General features: G+C 43.0%; 1 protein-coding gene across 1 annotated transcript in view; it reads right to left on the minus strand.

Moving 5' to 3' along the window:
* Positions 1–7,995: 7,995 nt before the first annotated feature.
* Positions 7,996–16,585, minus strand: part of SHANK2 (SH3 and multiple ankyrin repeat domains 2) — a gene marked incomplete at both ends in the record, with an annotated part of 241,253 nt that continues 232,663 nt past the window's right edge. Inside the window, one exon of the mRNA XM_084208756.1 lies at positions 7,996–8,569. Coding sequence (XP_084064882.1) covers positions 7,996–8,569 — 574 coding nt within the window. The remainder of the gene's footprint in view (positions 8,570–16,585) is intronic.

Genomic DNA, 16,585 nt, shown 5'->3' on the forward strand with positions numbered 1-16,585 from the left:
AGGAATACTGGGGCCTGTGCAACCTTGAATTTTATCTCTAAGGAGCTGCAGATCACTGTTTTATTTTATTTGTTTTATTGCACCTATTTTGTGCTGACAAGAGCATATAGAACTGTGCAGAGGTGGAAATTTTATCTTTCCCAAAGAAACTTTTGCCCCTTTTTCCTGGAGTTCTTTAATGCTGCAGCCAGGTTTTACATTTGGCATATTTTAGGTGCAATATCCCAGGTTTTCCTTCTCTGCTCCAGAGCTTGCTCTGGTGCTTCAGTATTAATCTAACTAATAGTTTTCAATAGAATCACAAACCCCTGGAATGGTCTGGGTTGGGTGGGACCTTCAAACCCCTCTCATTCCCCTTCCCTGCCACGGCAGGGGCAGTTTCCACCAGCCCAGGCTGCTCAGGGAAGGCACCTGGGGTCCCTCCATCCAGTTTTTCTCAGCCCACAGCTCTGGCAGAAGAGCTCACAGGAAGGTGCCCCAGGATCTGCTGTGTGCCATAAGGAATAAATCCCGGGCTGTTTTCTACAGGACGCCCCAGCACAGCCCCATTCTCCTCCCCATTTGGGCTCCCTCCCAGTTTCCAGTCTGAATCCATCCCCAGCTGGTGATGGGTCATCCCAGAGCCAGCATTCCCTTAGGTCACCCCCCTCCCCTGGCGCTTCACCCCTCACGTGAGGGGAAAAAATCAGCTCCTTCCAGCCTTCCATCTTGTGGTTAAACAGAGCAAGTCCTTCCCAGCCCTGCTTCCAGCACAGCAGCTCATTCTCACCCTTGTCCTGCTGGTCCCGAGCTCCTGTGAACACCCTCCAGCTGCTGGCACCTACAGAGGTTTATTCCTTGGTGTAAGGAATTTCCTTGACCTTTTTTGGGGGCTGGGTGTTGTGCACATCTCTGCCAAGCCAAATCTCTCTTCTTCCCCATCCCCTTCAACAGAGTGGTCCCATGGAATTCCTGGTGGGATTCTCCACTCCGTGCATGGGCCACAAGCAAATTTTCCCTGTTCCCGTGGCTCTGAGCTTTCCAGCTGGTTTTCCCTGGGATAACCCAGCCTGGTCAGCAGCACAGACAGACAGACAGCACCCAGAGGATGAGCTCTGCTGCGGGTGGCTCTCTGTCCCCAAGGGGGCCAGAACAGCACCAAGGTCAGCGGCTGGAGCTGTGCCCACAGGACAGAGCTAAAAGTGTGTCCAGGGTCTGCTCCAAATGCACAGAGAGGGGAGGAATTGGCCTCTGGAAGAAAATTCTTTTCCTAGAAATTGGAAAGTAGCTTCAGGGAGTTACCTGCCCTTGCTTTGTGCCTTCTCTGTGATGCAGAAAATGAGCATTTTTGGACATTTCAAATGAACTCGGGTGAAGTGTACACCTGTAAATGTCTTACTGGGGCACTGAAAGTCTGACAGGTCAGCCAGCTGAACCTACAGAATGCAGCACACACTAAAGCTGACACCCACTGCTTTGGAAGGAAAGAAAGTTGCTGAGACAGAGCAAATGGAGAGATGGGATGCAGCACAGCTTGAAAAAGAGTTCTAAACATAATAGTATTTCTTTGCACTATTTGACTATGCCCAGATAAAAATGAAGTGATTGTTGTTCACTTGTCAGCACTGTGACAAGTAAATGGTAAGTGATAAATACATCAATAACAGAAATGAGAAAATGATAAGTGACTTCTGTCTCAGTTCTGTCTGATCTGTTGGAGCTCTCACCTCGCCCTTGCCACAGCAGGTCTGACCCCAAAGGAGACCCCAAGCTGCAGCACAGGGTCACAAACAAAAGGACAGAAGAATGACAGAGCCCCAGCAGTTCCTCACTTGGGATTTTCTAGGGGTGGATTGGGTGGGGAGAGCCAGGCTAGGCCATTCCCTGCAGCCAGCAGGGAACATTCAGAGACATTCAGGTAATGGGAGAACACCAGTGGAAAAGAACCCATTAAAACATGAGGTAGATTTTGAGGTTTCTGTATATTGTATTCTCTTCAGATTTCCAAAGCAAACAGGTACACGGCGACATTGATTCCAGTACAGGTTTAAGCACATGCAACACTGGTGTCCTATCTGTACATTGTTTTCTAAGGCTGCCCAAGGACCTTTACATTGAAAGCGTACAAGAACTCACACACACGTGCACGGATTCCTCCTGGCATCAGTCCTGAGGAAAAAAACAACTGGAATTTTATTGGAGAAACCAAACTTCAGCACTGCAAGCGCATCAGGGAAATCCCCCCCCAGCTGTTCTGAACTGCTTCCCAACCTCAAAACTCCCTTTTTTCACAATTTGGAGCTGAACAGGCTGTTGTTCATCAGGTTGTAGTGTAAGAAATGGTTCAAAACAGTCCAAGGTTTACAGTACTGGAGACAAAACCTATATTCCCATTAAAAACATGTCGGATGCAAATGAAGTATCACATGGAGATGCTGACGTTCAAAACAGAAAACTGAGAAAACATAAGCACAGAGAGACCAGAAAACACATTAAAGACTTCTCATTCGTGTATAATTTGTGTAATTATACAGTCAGCCTTTCTGTAAAATACTAAAGGCCTAAATACTCAGGCCAACCTAAATAACAACAATACAAAATTTTCTAAAACGGCTTCTTGTAGAAAGAATGACAATAGTTGAAAGTAAATAAATAAATATCTTTAAAGGTCTGATATTGCTCTGAGACAGTGTCCATCAGGTTCCACTAGATGTCAGTGGCACAGAACCAGTTTGTGGCAGACTTAATGGCATCAAGTCCACTTGGTTTATTTATTTATCATTGTTACCTCGTCTGTGAAACACAGCCCATGTCAATTGTACCAACCACCCAGGATTTATGGCAGTGAACTGAACCCAAAATAACAGTCTCATCTCATTTCTTTTCCCCCTCTTGCTTGCCTGATTTGAATAGAAGACTTGAAATCAGGCTCACAATGCCAAAAATGTGGTGAGATAAGGTCTGTATCACTGCAGCTCCTCAGTGTTTCCTAAAGCAGTGACACGGAGCTCACTCCAACCCCAGCACACCCTGTTTGTCAGGTACTGAACACCTTGAAGATAAAGCTTTTGATGTGAAATACAGTGTAGCTGATCCAGGTGGAAAATTATAAGGCACGTACAATTTTTTTGTTGTTTTGTTTTTGTCTTTTTTTTTAAAAAACCACACATTCTGAAGCGTTGTTACAATCGTGCTACTCTGGGTGGCCCAGCCAAGGACAGAGGGGATGAAAGTCCACGAAATGCAGGAAAATACAGGAAAAAAAAATACAGAAAAAAATACAGAAACCAAAGAATAAAGCAGAACACATTGATACAATGTACACAATGACAGCAATGATCAACTCTTCTCATTTCTTTGGCCAACAAGCAGTGACAATTGCAAAGCATTCTTTGTTTTGCACTGGAAATACCTGACTTTATTTGGATACACAGATGTTTGCCACAATACCTGAAATAAGTAAATAAAAAACCCTAAACAGGCTGGTTCTAGTTTATGTTTTTAACAAAACAAAGCTGCCAAGTAATTGTTGTTGGGAAATCATGAGAGAAATAATAACAGGGGGCTACAAAAATGATGAGCTAGAACGACAGCTGAGAAGAGATTCATAGTTAAGGAACGTATGAAACCAAATGGCAACGGTTCTAGGCATTTATTCCAATATCTTAGAAAATAAAAATAAAAAATACTCTTCATTGCATCACCATTTAAAGATAGAAAAACAAATCTTTAACTTAAGCCAAAAGAAGATGAGAATTGTTTTCCTCGTTTTTTGTGGTTTTTTTGTTCGGTTGGTTTTTTTTCCATTTGCAGCCTTGTTTATTCACAGTACAAACAGAGCCCGCTGGTACAGATTTCAAAGTCACAAGATGCACAAAGTCGGACAAGGAGCGCTGTTCCCTCCTCCCCTCTGCACAGCTGCTCTGCCCCAGAGAAACCCCAGCCCCAAATAAAAATAAAATCCCTAAACCCCCACTTTTCAGTGCCCCATGAAATCGCAGAGCAGCAGCAGCACTGAAGCTCGGGGCATGAGTTCCCCCGAACAAAGAACATTCCACACATTTCTGAATTCCACCTTAAGGCAAAAAAAAAAAAAAAAACAGGTAAAGCAGTTTTCTACTTGTCCTCTTCAAAGTTTCCTGCTTTTCCAGATTTCAAGTGTGACCCCTGAAATTCAGTAAATGAACAGAACATTCGGCATAAGGAATGCTTTAACAAAAAAAAAAAAAAAGGAATAAACAGGAAATGCTTTTCCCAACAATAAATCAATAAATTTCCCTTCATTCTATCTACATTTTGTTAAAGCATTTTATGCATTTTCAATAACAAATTGCAAATATTTTTGGCAACTTTTTTTTTTTCTTTTTTAATAAAAATCCAGACAGTGTTCTCTGTTTGCAATCAGAACCACACCCTTAGTGCAATATTATATTTATTTCTTACAGTAATTTTGGTTGCCATACAAGAGTATTAAGGATTGGGGAAAAGTGCAAGTTACAGGAGCTTGATTTTTTTTTTTTAATCAGTCGAAATAAGAGGAATTAAAGCACAAAAATTACAGCAACATAGATAACGTGAACACAAGTTGTTACACAAACTATAGCGAGAAACATATTAGTATCTAGAAAAGAAAAGAAAAAATGTAATGGAAAAATTATCAATATTTGTGGCTCATACACATAATCATCGCCAGATCAACTGGGTAATGCTTTCTAAGAACTGAGAGGAAAAGAAAAAAAAAAATCACTATTTTTTATTAACTTAAGTACCACAAATAATTAACTTCTTTGTGATATGTAAATTCTGTAAATCAACAGTCACATCTAGTCATTTTATAATATATGAATTAAACTTAAAATGTTCTCAGACACCTAGGGCAAGGAGTCTGTGCAGTTATACACAATTTACATCTTGTAAGATTTTGGTATTGTATACACAAATATTACAGAAACTAGGCATGTAAATGCAATTTATTTAAATTACAGTATATAAACAAAAGTTGATCCTAAAACCCAGAATATCATAGATTTCTAATGACTTTGTTTTTCACTATCAGAGTAGCATGAAAGAAATGGGTCTTCTCTCCTCCCCCCTGGTGAAAATACTCGGAGGCCACGGCGTTATCTGTTACTATTGCTTTCTTTTTTTTGTTTCAAACCACCCCTCAGAGCTGGAGACCGAACTTGACTTGGCAGAGGTGCATTCTGGTGGTCCAAGTAGGTCCCCTCAGGCCTCCTTACCTTTTTGCTTCATAGGACACAAGGTGAAAAGTAAAACTATTCCCTTACAGCTCTTTCTTCTGCTCGTTTTGTACCTGCTCTTGGAGTACCTGAAGAGATGCCCGAGCAGGAGTCACACCTGTGTGAGGAAGGGACGGTCCCACCTGGGAGTTACTGGGTGTGTCAGCCTTGCTCAGGGCAAGTTCAACCAACAGGAAGGTTGTGATCCAAAAAAAGCAGCTTTAAAAGTCAACTTCTACGTTTTTTTCTTTTACTACTGTATTTATTTCCTAACATATTTCTGGCACGTGTTATAGAGGTAATAGCAACTGTACCCAAAGAAACAAACAAAAAAAAAAATTTAAAAAAAAAAGAGAGAGCATGGCATTAGTGGTTTATTTACTGGATTCTGTCATATCACCAAATGGAAGACAAAAGATGGCTAAATTACCTTTTCTTTTTTTTTTCTTTTTTTTTTTTCCACTTATTAAAGTGTGTGATGGCCTCAAGTTGCCTGCATCGACCTGTCTGAGTGGAACTGCCATTTTCTACACCTCCCATGGAAAAACTCAGCACTCCTCAACAGCAAAATGCCTCAGTGCTTCGTTTTTATGTCAAGGTTCCTTGGAACTCCCCAAATACAAACAGAGCGCAGTAACAGATGTTAAGTCAAAAGATTTGCTGTTCCATAAAGGGGGCAGGAGGCTTAAATAAGTTGATTTTTATGAGTTTCCAATGCGTTGGTAACTGTAACCACTTTTGAAGAAATATTCATCCTCCTCTGTAGAAGTTCTAGCAAAGATAGAAAATATAACACAGCTCTGCTGGTTCAGATGCATCCAAATGAGGTTGATTTTAAAAAGGTCAAGACTTTATAATTATTCCACAGAAATAGTAGTAAACCACAAAAAGTTTTTTTTTCTTTTTTTTTGTTTGTTTTTTTTTTGTTTTTAACTTCCTAGCACTGAAGTGGCACAAAGGCTGCCCAGTAGACCAGCCACTTATTTTCTTAAAATATTGTGCTTATAAACTATCTGTACAACTATTTAAACTTGCAGTAAAGAAAGATATTTAAAATGCTAAACTTTATGTACTCATACTAGGGCTGTTGCAGACCTAATTAGACACTTGTTTGTGAGCAAAAAATAATCACAATAATAAAAAAATTAGAGATAGGCTGGACCATATCAAGGAAAGAAAGTTCAGGTACCTTGCAAAATGTAAGGGAACCTGAAAGTTTGGTAGGGAGGCAGTTTAGCCATCCACACCCAATTTACCCACCTTGAACATCTTGAATATTCTGTCCAGAAAGTCCTACAAAACTCACAGATATTCAGAGGTGTTAATTACAAGGGGGAGTTCAAACATGCAGAGAGAGACTTGTTAACTTGAAAGTTGAAAAAATAAATATTAATTTTTTTTTTTTAAACAAAGCCGTGTGAACCAGCCATGGGTGTTTCTCCCCTGCTGACGGAAGTCTCCCGGAAAGTTCTGTCTGCCCCACTCCCAGCCCTGGATTCTGGCAGGGTGCTCCCACCTCTCATGCCAAGGAATGGGCTGGGGGCCAGTGCCCGGCCCTCTGTCCTTGTCCAGAGCCAGTTCCTGCCAGCAGTGATAAAATGAGAGCCTGGATCCCTCTCCAGCCCTCCTGGCTCTCGGAACACACGCACCCCGAGACACTCGACAGCTCTTTCCATCTTGGCATCACCTCTCTGCCTCCTCTCAAGGATCTGAAGCATTTCCATCCTAACAGGCTGAAATCCCTCTCTCACTTCAGATCCTGGCACACTTCCCACTGACTTCAATGGAAACATTCATCTCTCTTCTGCTTCCTTCTCAGCCTGCTGTTCAAAATACCCAGGCACTTACCACTCACTGAATTAAGCAGCACCTCCCAGGGCTCAGCCTCTCTCAGGGTCTCACTGTGAAGTCCCAAAGCTGTGCCCAAAGTTTGTCCTGGCTCGTGGAGTTCATATTTGGACTCAGCATCAGCTGAGCTGGTTGAGAACTGGGCAGGGGAGGGGTCTCAGGTTCAAACTAGCTTCACTTTGCTGTACCTCTAAGTGTGGTCTCTCCTCAGCCTTTACTCAACGTCTGCACCATCCTACAGGCCACGTCAATGGAGCGTGCACTGAACTTGTTCTGCCACCTTGGAAGAGTGCTAAATACCACTGCAGAAATAAAGAAATACTAGGTAAAACAGAGCAAGGTTACCATTGGACTGACCCCAGCAGAACAACCAGCTTCACTGCCAACAGATCAGGGAGCTATGCTGTAAAAAAAGAGGAATATGAACTCCTGTGCCCGCCTCAATATCCCTGCCACTGATAAAACTGGGTTTGAGTGGTAATGGAGCAACCTGTCCTCTTAAAATGAACCAAGGGGTGGGGAAGGAAGCCCGCTTGGAGACTAAATGTCAAGGAGAGAATAAAATAAAATGCAATTTTTTTTTTTCCTGTCAGTAAAAGAAACCCTGAAATGTTTGCAATTTTAAAAGAAAACTGTCATGCAACGGTCCCAGCCAAGGGCAGTATCAAGAGTTTTAAAGTTAACAATTGTCTCTCTCTCACATCTCCCCACAGCTTTGAAATAAAATGGCCCCACTTCTTTAGCATCTTTAGGTTTGTGTTTGGGCATGTAGCAGACAGTCTACATCTCCTGAGTACCAGGAATTCATCTGTTTTCCCCCTCCCCCCCAATTTTGCTGGCACTCGCAGACAGACAAGGCATTTGGGGTATGTCAGTACCAGCCCATCTCTAGTTATCAACAGAAGTTTGTGAGGCGAGATAGCTATTCTTATCTGTCCAGCAGCTGCTTCAAAGCTCTTTCTATGTTCATTCTGTGCCCAACTCTAGTCACTCCAAGGTCTATCAGATCTTCCTTCTGTAGATTTGGTAAATGTGTGCCATCTATTTCATTGTCCATAAATGTTTCTTTATGTTCACCTAAGTTTAGACTTTCCAACCAATCTGCCACATCTGGTTTAGTCCACAGGTGGACAGGCTTAGTTGTAAAAGGCTTATTTGAGATTGGCTGTTGTAATATGGAGGGAGAAGGAGACCTGCTGCGCCCTGTGGTCAAGCCAAATAAGTCCCCAGAAGGGGGCTGGCTGGGTAGGCTAAATACATCGGACAGAGTTGGAGAAGGAGATGAGGCTGAAGCAGAAGCAGTCAGAGGAGCAGGCAGGATGTCTTTATTAATCTCTGTTGGTGAAACCACAGGGCTGGGAGCGTGCCTTGCTCCTGAGGTCCTGCTGTCATAGTCTGGGGACCTGCTCTGCAGTGTGATCGGCTGGCTGGCTCCGGGTCGGACAGTGAAAGTGATTGTTGTACTTCGTGTACCTGAGACAGTACTCATGACTTCCGTGCTCCTGCAAGGGCAAACAGACAGGCACAGTTAGAGCTGCTGGCCACCAGGATGGCCCCATCTGCAGGTGGTAATTACAGCAAGGCAATGCTTGGGGAGTTTCACATTTTAACTAAAAGTACAAAATTAGTATCATTGACTCTTTCCCAGGAAACCAGCACCAATGGTAAGCCATAGTTAAAGACAAAACCTTATGAGCAGTCCAGGAAAAAACACCTTCCAGAGCACATTCTCTCCCTTTTTAATACCTGTTCCCAAATTAACTCCTGGTTAAATGAGAAGTGCTGAGTGGAACAAGCACAGGAGAACTCTGTACTCTCAGCAAAGCACAACCAGGAGTCGATCTTCCTTTTACCACATGGAGGGTTGGAATCCTTCAGTTCTGGTTTTACGCATAACATAGCCAATAATTGTAGCTGTGGAAAGTTTCAGGAGCATTGGATTTTGGATTTCTGGGCTTCACTCAGTGAATTTTGAAGAATATTTGTAGTTTATAGAACAAGCTGCTCTTTTTCCCGTTCTATCTAGTTCATAAACAGTTCTTCTAAGGTGCCTAAAACATTTCAGTGTCTATTTCCTTCCACAGAGAAATTCTACTCTGGCAGTTTCACCACAAAATTAGGGAGACAAAATTCTTTTTCCTGTGCATGACTGGAGGTGATGTAGCTGGGGTCAAGTTCTGCCTAAAGAAAATGAGTTTCAAATTAGGAATGAAGCAGGCATGAACCTCGCTGAGAGGCTCGCTCTGATGCCCAGCCTGACAGGGTGGGTGAAGGAACACGACCCTCTGCTTCTGCCTGCTGGCTACAGAAGCAAATTTAGAAGGTTTGGGCCTCTTCATGTCATCAAAGGCCCTCACTCCCATGGGAAGAGCCTGCTGGTCAGTGTGCACACTTCAGGACACTCCACAGAGCCCTTGCATGCCTGGAGCTCCAGCATTCTTCACTTCAGAAATAACCTGCCAACTGGGAAAACCTTCAGACAACTAATTTAAAGCACTTGCAGACCAAAGGACGGGTTTATTTATCCTGGGAGCAATGCCACGGAGTCCAGAGGATGATGTGGCTGATGCTGTACTGAGACTTCCAGTGCAGACCCTGACAGAAGCCCTCTGAGTTCTGTTTTTGAGTGCCACTCTGTCCCCAGGCCTGGCCTGTCCTGCCTGGGCAGAACTGAGGATGGCTTGGGTGCATGATGTCAGATGGAAATGCTTCCATTAATCAAGAACAGCATTAATTCTGCAGTGCTGTGCAGAAAAGAACTCAAGGAGATGAAGGAAAAGCCGGGTAATGGTAACATGGGGCAGTGCTAGCAAATAGGTTATTAATCCCTTTCTCCCCTACTGCTGCCCTGAGCTGGAGACAGTGATTCCCTGGCTGGCTGCTGCCTGTGGAGAGCCCTGAGAGTGTTCCCTGAGTCACCCCTGGGGCTTTGGCACTTCACACCAACCCAGAGCCCAGGGAGGCGCAGCTGTGCCACACTGACATCTCAGCAGGTCTTGTTCAAATAAAGCTCCCTGTCATGAAAAGAGCACCGAGAATCACTTTTGGGAGAACTCACATCTAATTCGCACCAACATTCCCACTGATTTCCCACAGGCTGCTCCATGGATTTCAATGGGAACAGGGGATCTCTTTGGAAGATTGGTACTTCACTTAAAACCCAGTAGGAGCAATGCTTCCAGCACTTAAGGCTTTGTAATTTAACACAGAAAGGAAATACTTGGCAAGGTTCTGAGTGTTTCCTGTGATGTTTTTGGCACCTAATGGCTCTCATTGTTTTCCAAGGCTGGAGCTAAGCATTCTTACATATAAAAAGTCTGTGGCAAGAGACTATTAAATTCTATTAACCAAGGGGAACAAGTTATTTCCACCTTCTTTACCTCAGCACTAGGAGTCTCACACTCATTACTAAGGCATGATATAATTTAAAACCAAGAATAAGCCTTCTTTGAGAAAGGTCGGGGTAGTGCTATCCTAGTGATGGCAAGAATGAGCTTTGTATAGATAGGGAAATGAATCCCTGATCTTTACCTGAAATCACCCTTCTACTTAACTTTCCTGTCTTGCAAATACTAGAAATTAGGGTTTTGTATTTACACCTATTGTGGCAAGATCAAACGGATGATGAAAATACACCTTCTTTTCTTCCAGGTGATGAAAGATAATTTCTACTGCTTGACTGACAGCTCCAGGTTCAGTGCTTTGCAACTCACTTTTGCTGCTTCTCATTCAGACTGCTCCTCTTAAAGACTCCCTGCACAGCCTTGCTCAGGAAATTATTGTCACTCTTCCTTTAAAGAAAGGATGTTAAGACAGAGGAAACAACCCCCCCCCCCCCGAAGTAAACTCTGTGCTCTCATTTGAAATATTCCTTGGCTGGTGTTTCCCAACTTTCTCAGTCCCATGGGCAGGAATACCCAGGGTGAGCAAAGCATCCCAGGCATCCTGGTCCTTTGCTTCCTGTCAGCCTGGATCAAAACATTGGCTTCACAGGGCTGCAAGCAGCAGCAGGAGAACTGAAAGCATCTTGCTTTTTCCAAGCCAGAGGTTCAGGCCTGATGATTATAAAAACAAAACTCTGAGATAGCGATGAGATTTTTTTAGCTGATTGCAGAGGTTTCAACACCAACTCAATTCATAGCCATGTGAATGCTCAGATCTCACAGCACGGGCACAGCCCTGGTGAAGCTCAGGGAAGTCTGCTGAAGCACTGCCAGGCTTTCAGTTCCATGCCTTTCACTCCAAGATTATTTTCCCATGTTCTTTTCCCCCTTTTCCACCTGCTATATCAACTCCATTCTTTTGTGCTGCACTGTAATTGTAATCTAAGGGAAAAAAAAAAAAAAACCACGGATATTTATGTAACTCCTATGCATCCTAAATTATAATTTATGACATCTCCCACATGATCTGGGGTGCAGACGCAGCCTTGAAACCATCATCTGTCTTGCATTTTATGGTTGGTTAGCAGCCTGGTCAATAAGGAGGGAGCAGGTTCCAGCTGGAGAGCAGGCAGGGTTTGTTGTGTTATGGGGTTTCCGGATCTTTAATCAGAGCAATTTCTTATGCTTTATTTGATCATCTGTTATCCTAAATATGTCAAATCCATATTAAACCTGCCAAACCCCAAACTTAATTTTAAAAAAAAGGTGAAAAGTCCGATAATTATTTTAAATAAATGTTGCTCTATTAGAATCAGCATATGGTGGTAATTTATAAACATTTGCTGCTGTGAGCCTGCACTGATTGCAGTGCCCATTATGTTGCTTCATATTAAAATCAAAATATATAACCTATATGTCACAACCACATGGCCTCCAAGTATAACAGCCATCAGCACAGCTTGTAGCCAAAAAATTATTTTAAATTTTAAATTATATTTTCAAGATTCAAATTTACTGTTAACTTAATATCAGAGGCAAATCAGTGCAGCAGCTCCCATGGAAAAATAAAAATCCCAAATTATTCTCAGCTCCTGGGAGCTGTTTTAGCCTAGAACTTTCCAGAAGACTTGCTGGTTCTGACACAGCTTTTCCATTGTATCAGACGAAAATACCTTAAAAACCAAGAGTGAAATAGCTGTTTAGGGGTGCTGCAAGAAATTAAATTCTTACAGATCTTTAAAGCCTCACAAACCCCAAACTTTGCGCTCACCTCTTAGTTTTTTTACTTTGTTTTCAGAGGCAAATTGCATGGCAGGAAAGTAAGGCAAGAATTGTCTATTTTGGGGGCAGGTGAAGAACAAGGGCTGACATGATGACTGGCAGGATGCAGAACTCCTCACAAGGGCGTTATCGTGGGGAGAAGAATTGAGAGCTGCTCGGTGTCTGCTGCCAGAGAGGAACAGTCAGGAAGGTCTGTGGGAGTCTGTCTGTGCAGGAGCAGGAGTTTCCATGTGAAATGTCTGGAAAGCAGCGGGAAGGGGATAGTGCTAGGCCAGGAGGCAGCCTCAGCCCTCTCTGCTTCGATAACTGCAGGGGAAGGGGAAGCTGGAAGGAGAATGGGGGGAATTCCACAGCTTTCGAGAACAAGACGACCACACAGGCTGGTTTGCCTTCACTTTTAGCCTCACACAGGTGTGTAAAAATGTATTAATCATCCCTCCCCACCCCTGCACCTCCCAAACTCTGGCAGAATCTGGCCTTATCTGAAAAGTCCTGCCCCTTGTTTAGGTGCTCAGACACATCCTGAAGAATCTGGTCTTATATGCTCATGTTACCAACACATTTTCTGAGTACTCCTCTGATGAATGTGGCTTTTATTTCACCTTGAGATGACATCCTAGGTCCCATTTTAGGATGGCTACCATTTCTGGATTAGGATGATCTAATCCACACTGCACTGTGAGAAACACAGTCACCACCAAAGTCACTGAAATGCAATAATAATGGGTGAGCATTAGAAAGCAGCAGAATGTACAACACAGAATAGTCCATGCTTTATGGTTGGCACTTACTTCATGGCACTTCAGCATGGCCCTCCTCTGACAACAGCAGTCATGACAGCAAATAAAAATGACAAAATGGAATGACTGAAACGCTGCAGAAATCACTGACAAAGCAAGCAATCCTGTGAAATTGGCTGGCAAACAGTTAACAATGTGAAATGAGTCTAATGGGAGAGCAGCAAGTGAAAAGTCAAGGCACTTATTTCATCCTCTGCCAAACCCAGACATCCTTTACCACAAACCAAACACAGGATCACACCCTGTAAAGGACTCACTACTAGGTTCTCTTCTGCCCTTACATGCTTGTGGAAAAATAAAAGGAACTTCTCCAAATACTCATAAAAAAACAAATTAATTGATGGCCAAAATCACTGGCCAGTTTCTCTTTTAAAACTTGTTATTCCAGCACAGTGCAGGATATTCTTCCTAGAGGACTCAATTCCATAGCATCCTCCATAACTCCCACATTGATCATGAGTATTTCCCACCACCAGCAGTGATGCCAGTGTGCCCCAGAGGCCATGGGATTGTGCAAACACAGCTGGGCAAAACCAGAAAAACTAGAACTGTTTCTCCCTCTGGCCAAGCCGTGGATCATTTTGGCGTGGTGCTGGTGGACAGCGGCAGGAGCGGCTGTTCATTACTCCTTAGCAGTGCTCCAGAGGCACGAGGGAGGGAGGATGCTGTGCTCCCTGGGGGCTGAGCTGTCTGTCCCTGGCAGGCCCCAGGTTTATCCTGCCTCAGCCACACTGCCTTAGGCCCTGGATCTCAGGGGCTGCCTCCTGATGGTCGTGTTGCTGCAGGACTGCAGGGGCACAGACAGAACAAACACTCCTCCTCTCTCCCAGTGAAAGCCCTGCTCTGCTCTTCTCCCCCTGCTTTCATCAGCTGCCTATAAAAGCTAGGGGTCTCTCAAGTGGATTTATAGCACCGCTGCATTTATTGTGGTTGACACATCCTGTCCTCCTCGCCTGCAGGAGGACATGGATAAACCAGATAAACCTCTGTCACCACAACTGATGGCCATAATTCCTCAAAGTAAGTGTTGGCCAAAACTGGGAGTAGGATCTGGAGCTCTCTTCCTGAACCTTGTGATCAAACCCTTTAATTACATTGCAGTTAGTAAAAAGCAAGCAAGGGTATTCTCTCACTTCTTCCTCTTTTCCCTTCTCCTGCTGGGCTCCTTTTTCCTATCCCACAGGCTGGCCACTACCACTGAGGATGGAGGAGCAGATGGTTTCCAGCCAAGCGTTTCCATGCTCTATTTAAAAATCTTGAAGCTCGGTGTCTCCATAAGAACCACAGGAAAACTATAAATACACCATGGAAAATGACTGATAAACCAAGATGCAGAGAATAAAAGCAAGTTTAGGGTGGTTTCAACGTAATAATTCAGAAATGCTGCTCAGGACCATAGAATGATCTCTTCCTAATCCCCATTTATCGAAAACACACAAAGAAGATGTTTTTAGGGGTTACTGCAGCCAGTCATTACCCAACTGTCTGTAGTTTAATTCCCCCCTGTGCCACCCTAACAGGGCAATTGCCTTCGGTGAACCACAGTTTTACATCTACTGGCTGCACAAGGAGAATTTCTAGTGGGATTTAGGATTCCAATCTGGCCTATAATTTCATGTGTGTCCCCATAAGCAGATACATATTTTTAATTTCATCAGGCTGCCTGTGCTGCGAACACCGCCCAAGCGAGCCTGTGAATGCTGTTCCTATTTATAACCCTTCCCAATCCTTCTCCTTGGCTGAAGGATAGGAACAGGCCCACTTATTATCACTGCTCTGTTTGCAGAGCTAACGAGTTGTTCTTTAATTTAGCATAATCTCTGCTTTTTGTGAGCCAAAATTCCTTGGTTCCTTTCTAATGCTACCTCACAGGGAAGGGCTGCAAGATCAACAATTGGTTGTCATAAGCTTTAGAGTATAAGGGGAGAAAAAACATCAAGGAACTCCAGGAATTTTACCTTTGAAATTTAAACATGAGTTTTACACTTGAAATTTTCACAAGGTGGTAATCCTTGGTCATAATATTTGACAGCTTTGTAAAAAAATTGTGTCAGTCGAGCAGTTGGGCTAGAAAGGCTGTAATTTATTTAACTTTTAGAGAGAGAAAGCTGGAGTAAAAGCAGTGAAAAAAACCCACGGGGCTTCTGATTCTACAAGTGAACATCTCCACTTCCATCTCTCTGCCTTACCCTGGTTGAGATTAAAAGACTCTGCCTGCAGCACCTTTTCAAACACAGTTCCAGCATCTGTAGATTGCTGGCTCTCTTCTGCTGTCTCCTGGATTATTATTTGCTTAAAAAATAAATCTTTTCCTGGTGGTTTTAGCAGCTTCAATCCAGCTCATATTAAGAAGTAATCACATCAGTTTGGAAAAAGGCAAGAAAGAAAACCCAGCCCTCTTGTCCCCTGTTCCCACTGGGAACACTGTGGAGGTGTCATTTTCTCCCACAGTCAAAAGACAGCCAAGAGTTTTGCTGCTCTTTGCCTCTGCCACCTTATCCCATTTATCCCCTCATAGCTCTTTTGGCTCAGGTACATCCCAGATCCTCTCTCCAGCTTGCAAAGATGGGTGTTTGTGTTTACTTTTCAGGGAAGAAGCAGGATTTCAGCCCCATTGAAAAGCTTTGGGTGGGGTTTCCCCCCCCTGCAGTTGAGCCTCTGTATTCTACCATGAAGGTGTAGCAATTTGCCAAAGCTGAGTAAGAAAAATTAAAAAACCTCAAGGACAGAAAAAAACCAACATACGTTTGTAACACTAAGTCAGCTCTTCCTCTAAAAGGTAACATATGGGGCTACTTCTGCTTACATAACAGTTTGCTTTTCTCTAGTGAAGTGCTATAATTTTTCAAGTTTTTCCCACCCTTTATACCTTTAAAAATGTATTTTCACAGAAAAAATATTTCCATTTACTTCTACTTTTCATTTTGCTCTCAGTAATGAGAGTACTTCTACATATTTATAGTGCATTGTAGTCGGTACCCTCGGTTATTTTCTAATAAAATAGGGATGATAAAGATCTCCACTGTAACCTGGAAATGCCTTTCAGTTTAAAAATAAAAGCTGATAAATAATGTTATACACATGAAGCTATAGACAACATGTTCATGGGGCTTAACAAGAAACATGATCCACATCTAGCAAAAATAATGTGGATTTTTTTCATGTATGAAGGCTTTTCCTGCAGACCCAACTCAATTTCTTCTCCGTTTAATCAAGAGCCACTGAGAGGAATTCCAAAATTTCTGTGTTTTATTCCCATTTCTCAGTTCTAAAAATTGAATTCCCTCACTGTCACCAGTTTGATGACTTCCATCCTGCAGGAAATAATATCTAACTGTGTGATGCTGAGGCTGTGGATCACACTGTTTTCTGAATGAGCAATCTTTGCAATCAGCAGAGACGCCCTTTCCTTAAAAACAAATTATCTTCATGCTTGCTAAGTACATCAGCTTTCCAAAGCTGATGCTATTTATTAACCACCAGAATAATTCTAATAAAATTGACTTAGGTGGCACCTTTTTAAAAAAAATCTAAGCCAGCATGGTGGTTTTGC

Source organism: Fringilla coelebs (assembly GCF_963513975.1).
Source record: "Fringilla coelebs genome assembly, chromosome: 6".
Lineage (NCBI taxonomy): Eukaryota > Metazoa > Chordata > Aves > Passeriformes > Fringillidae > Fringilla > Fringilla coelebs.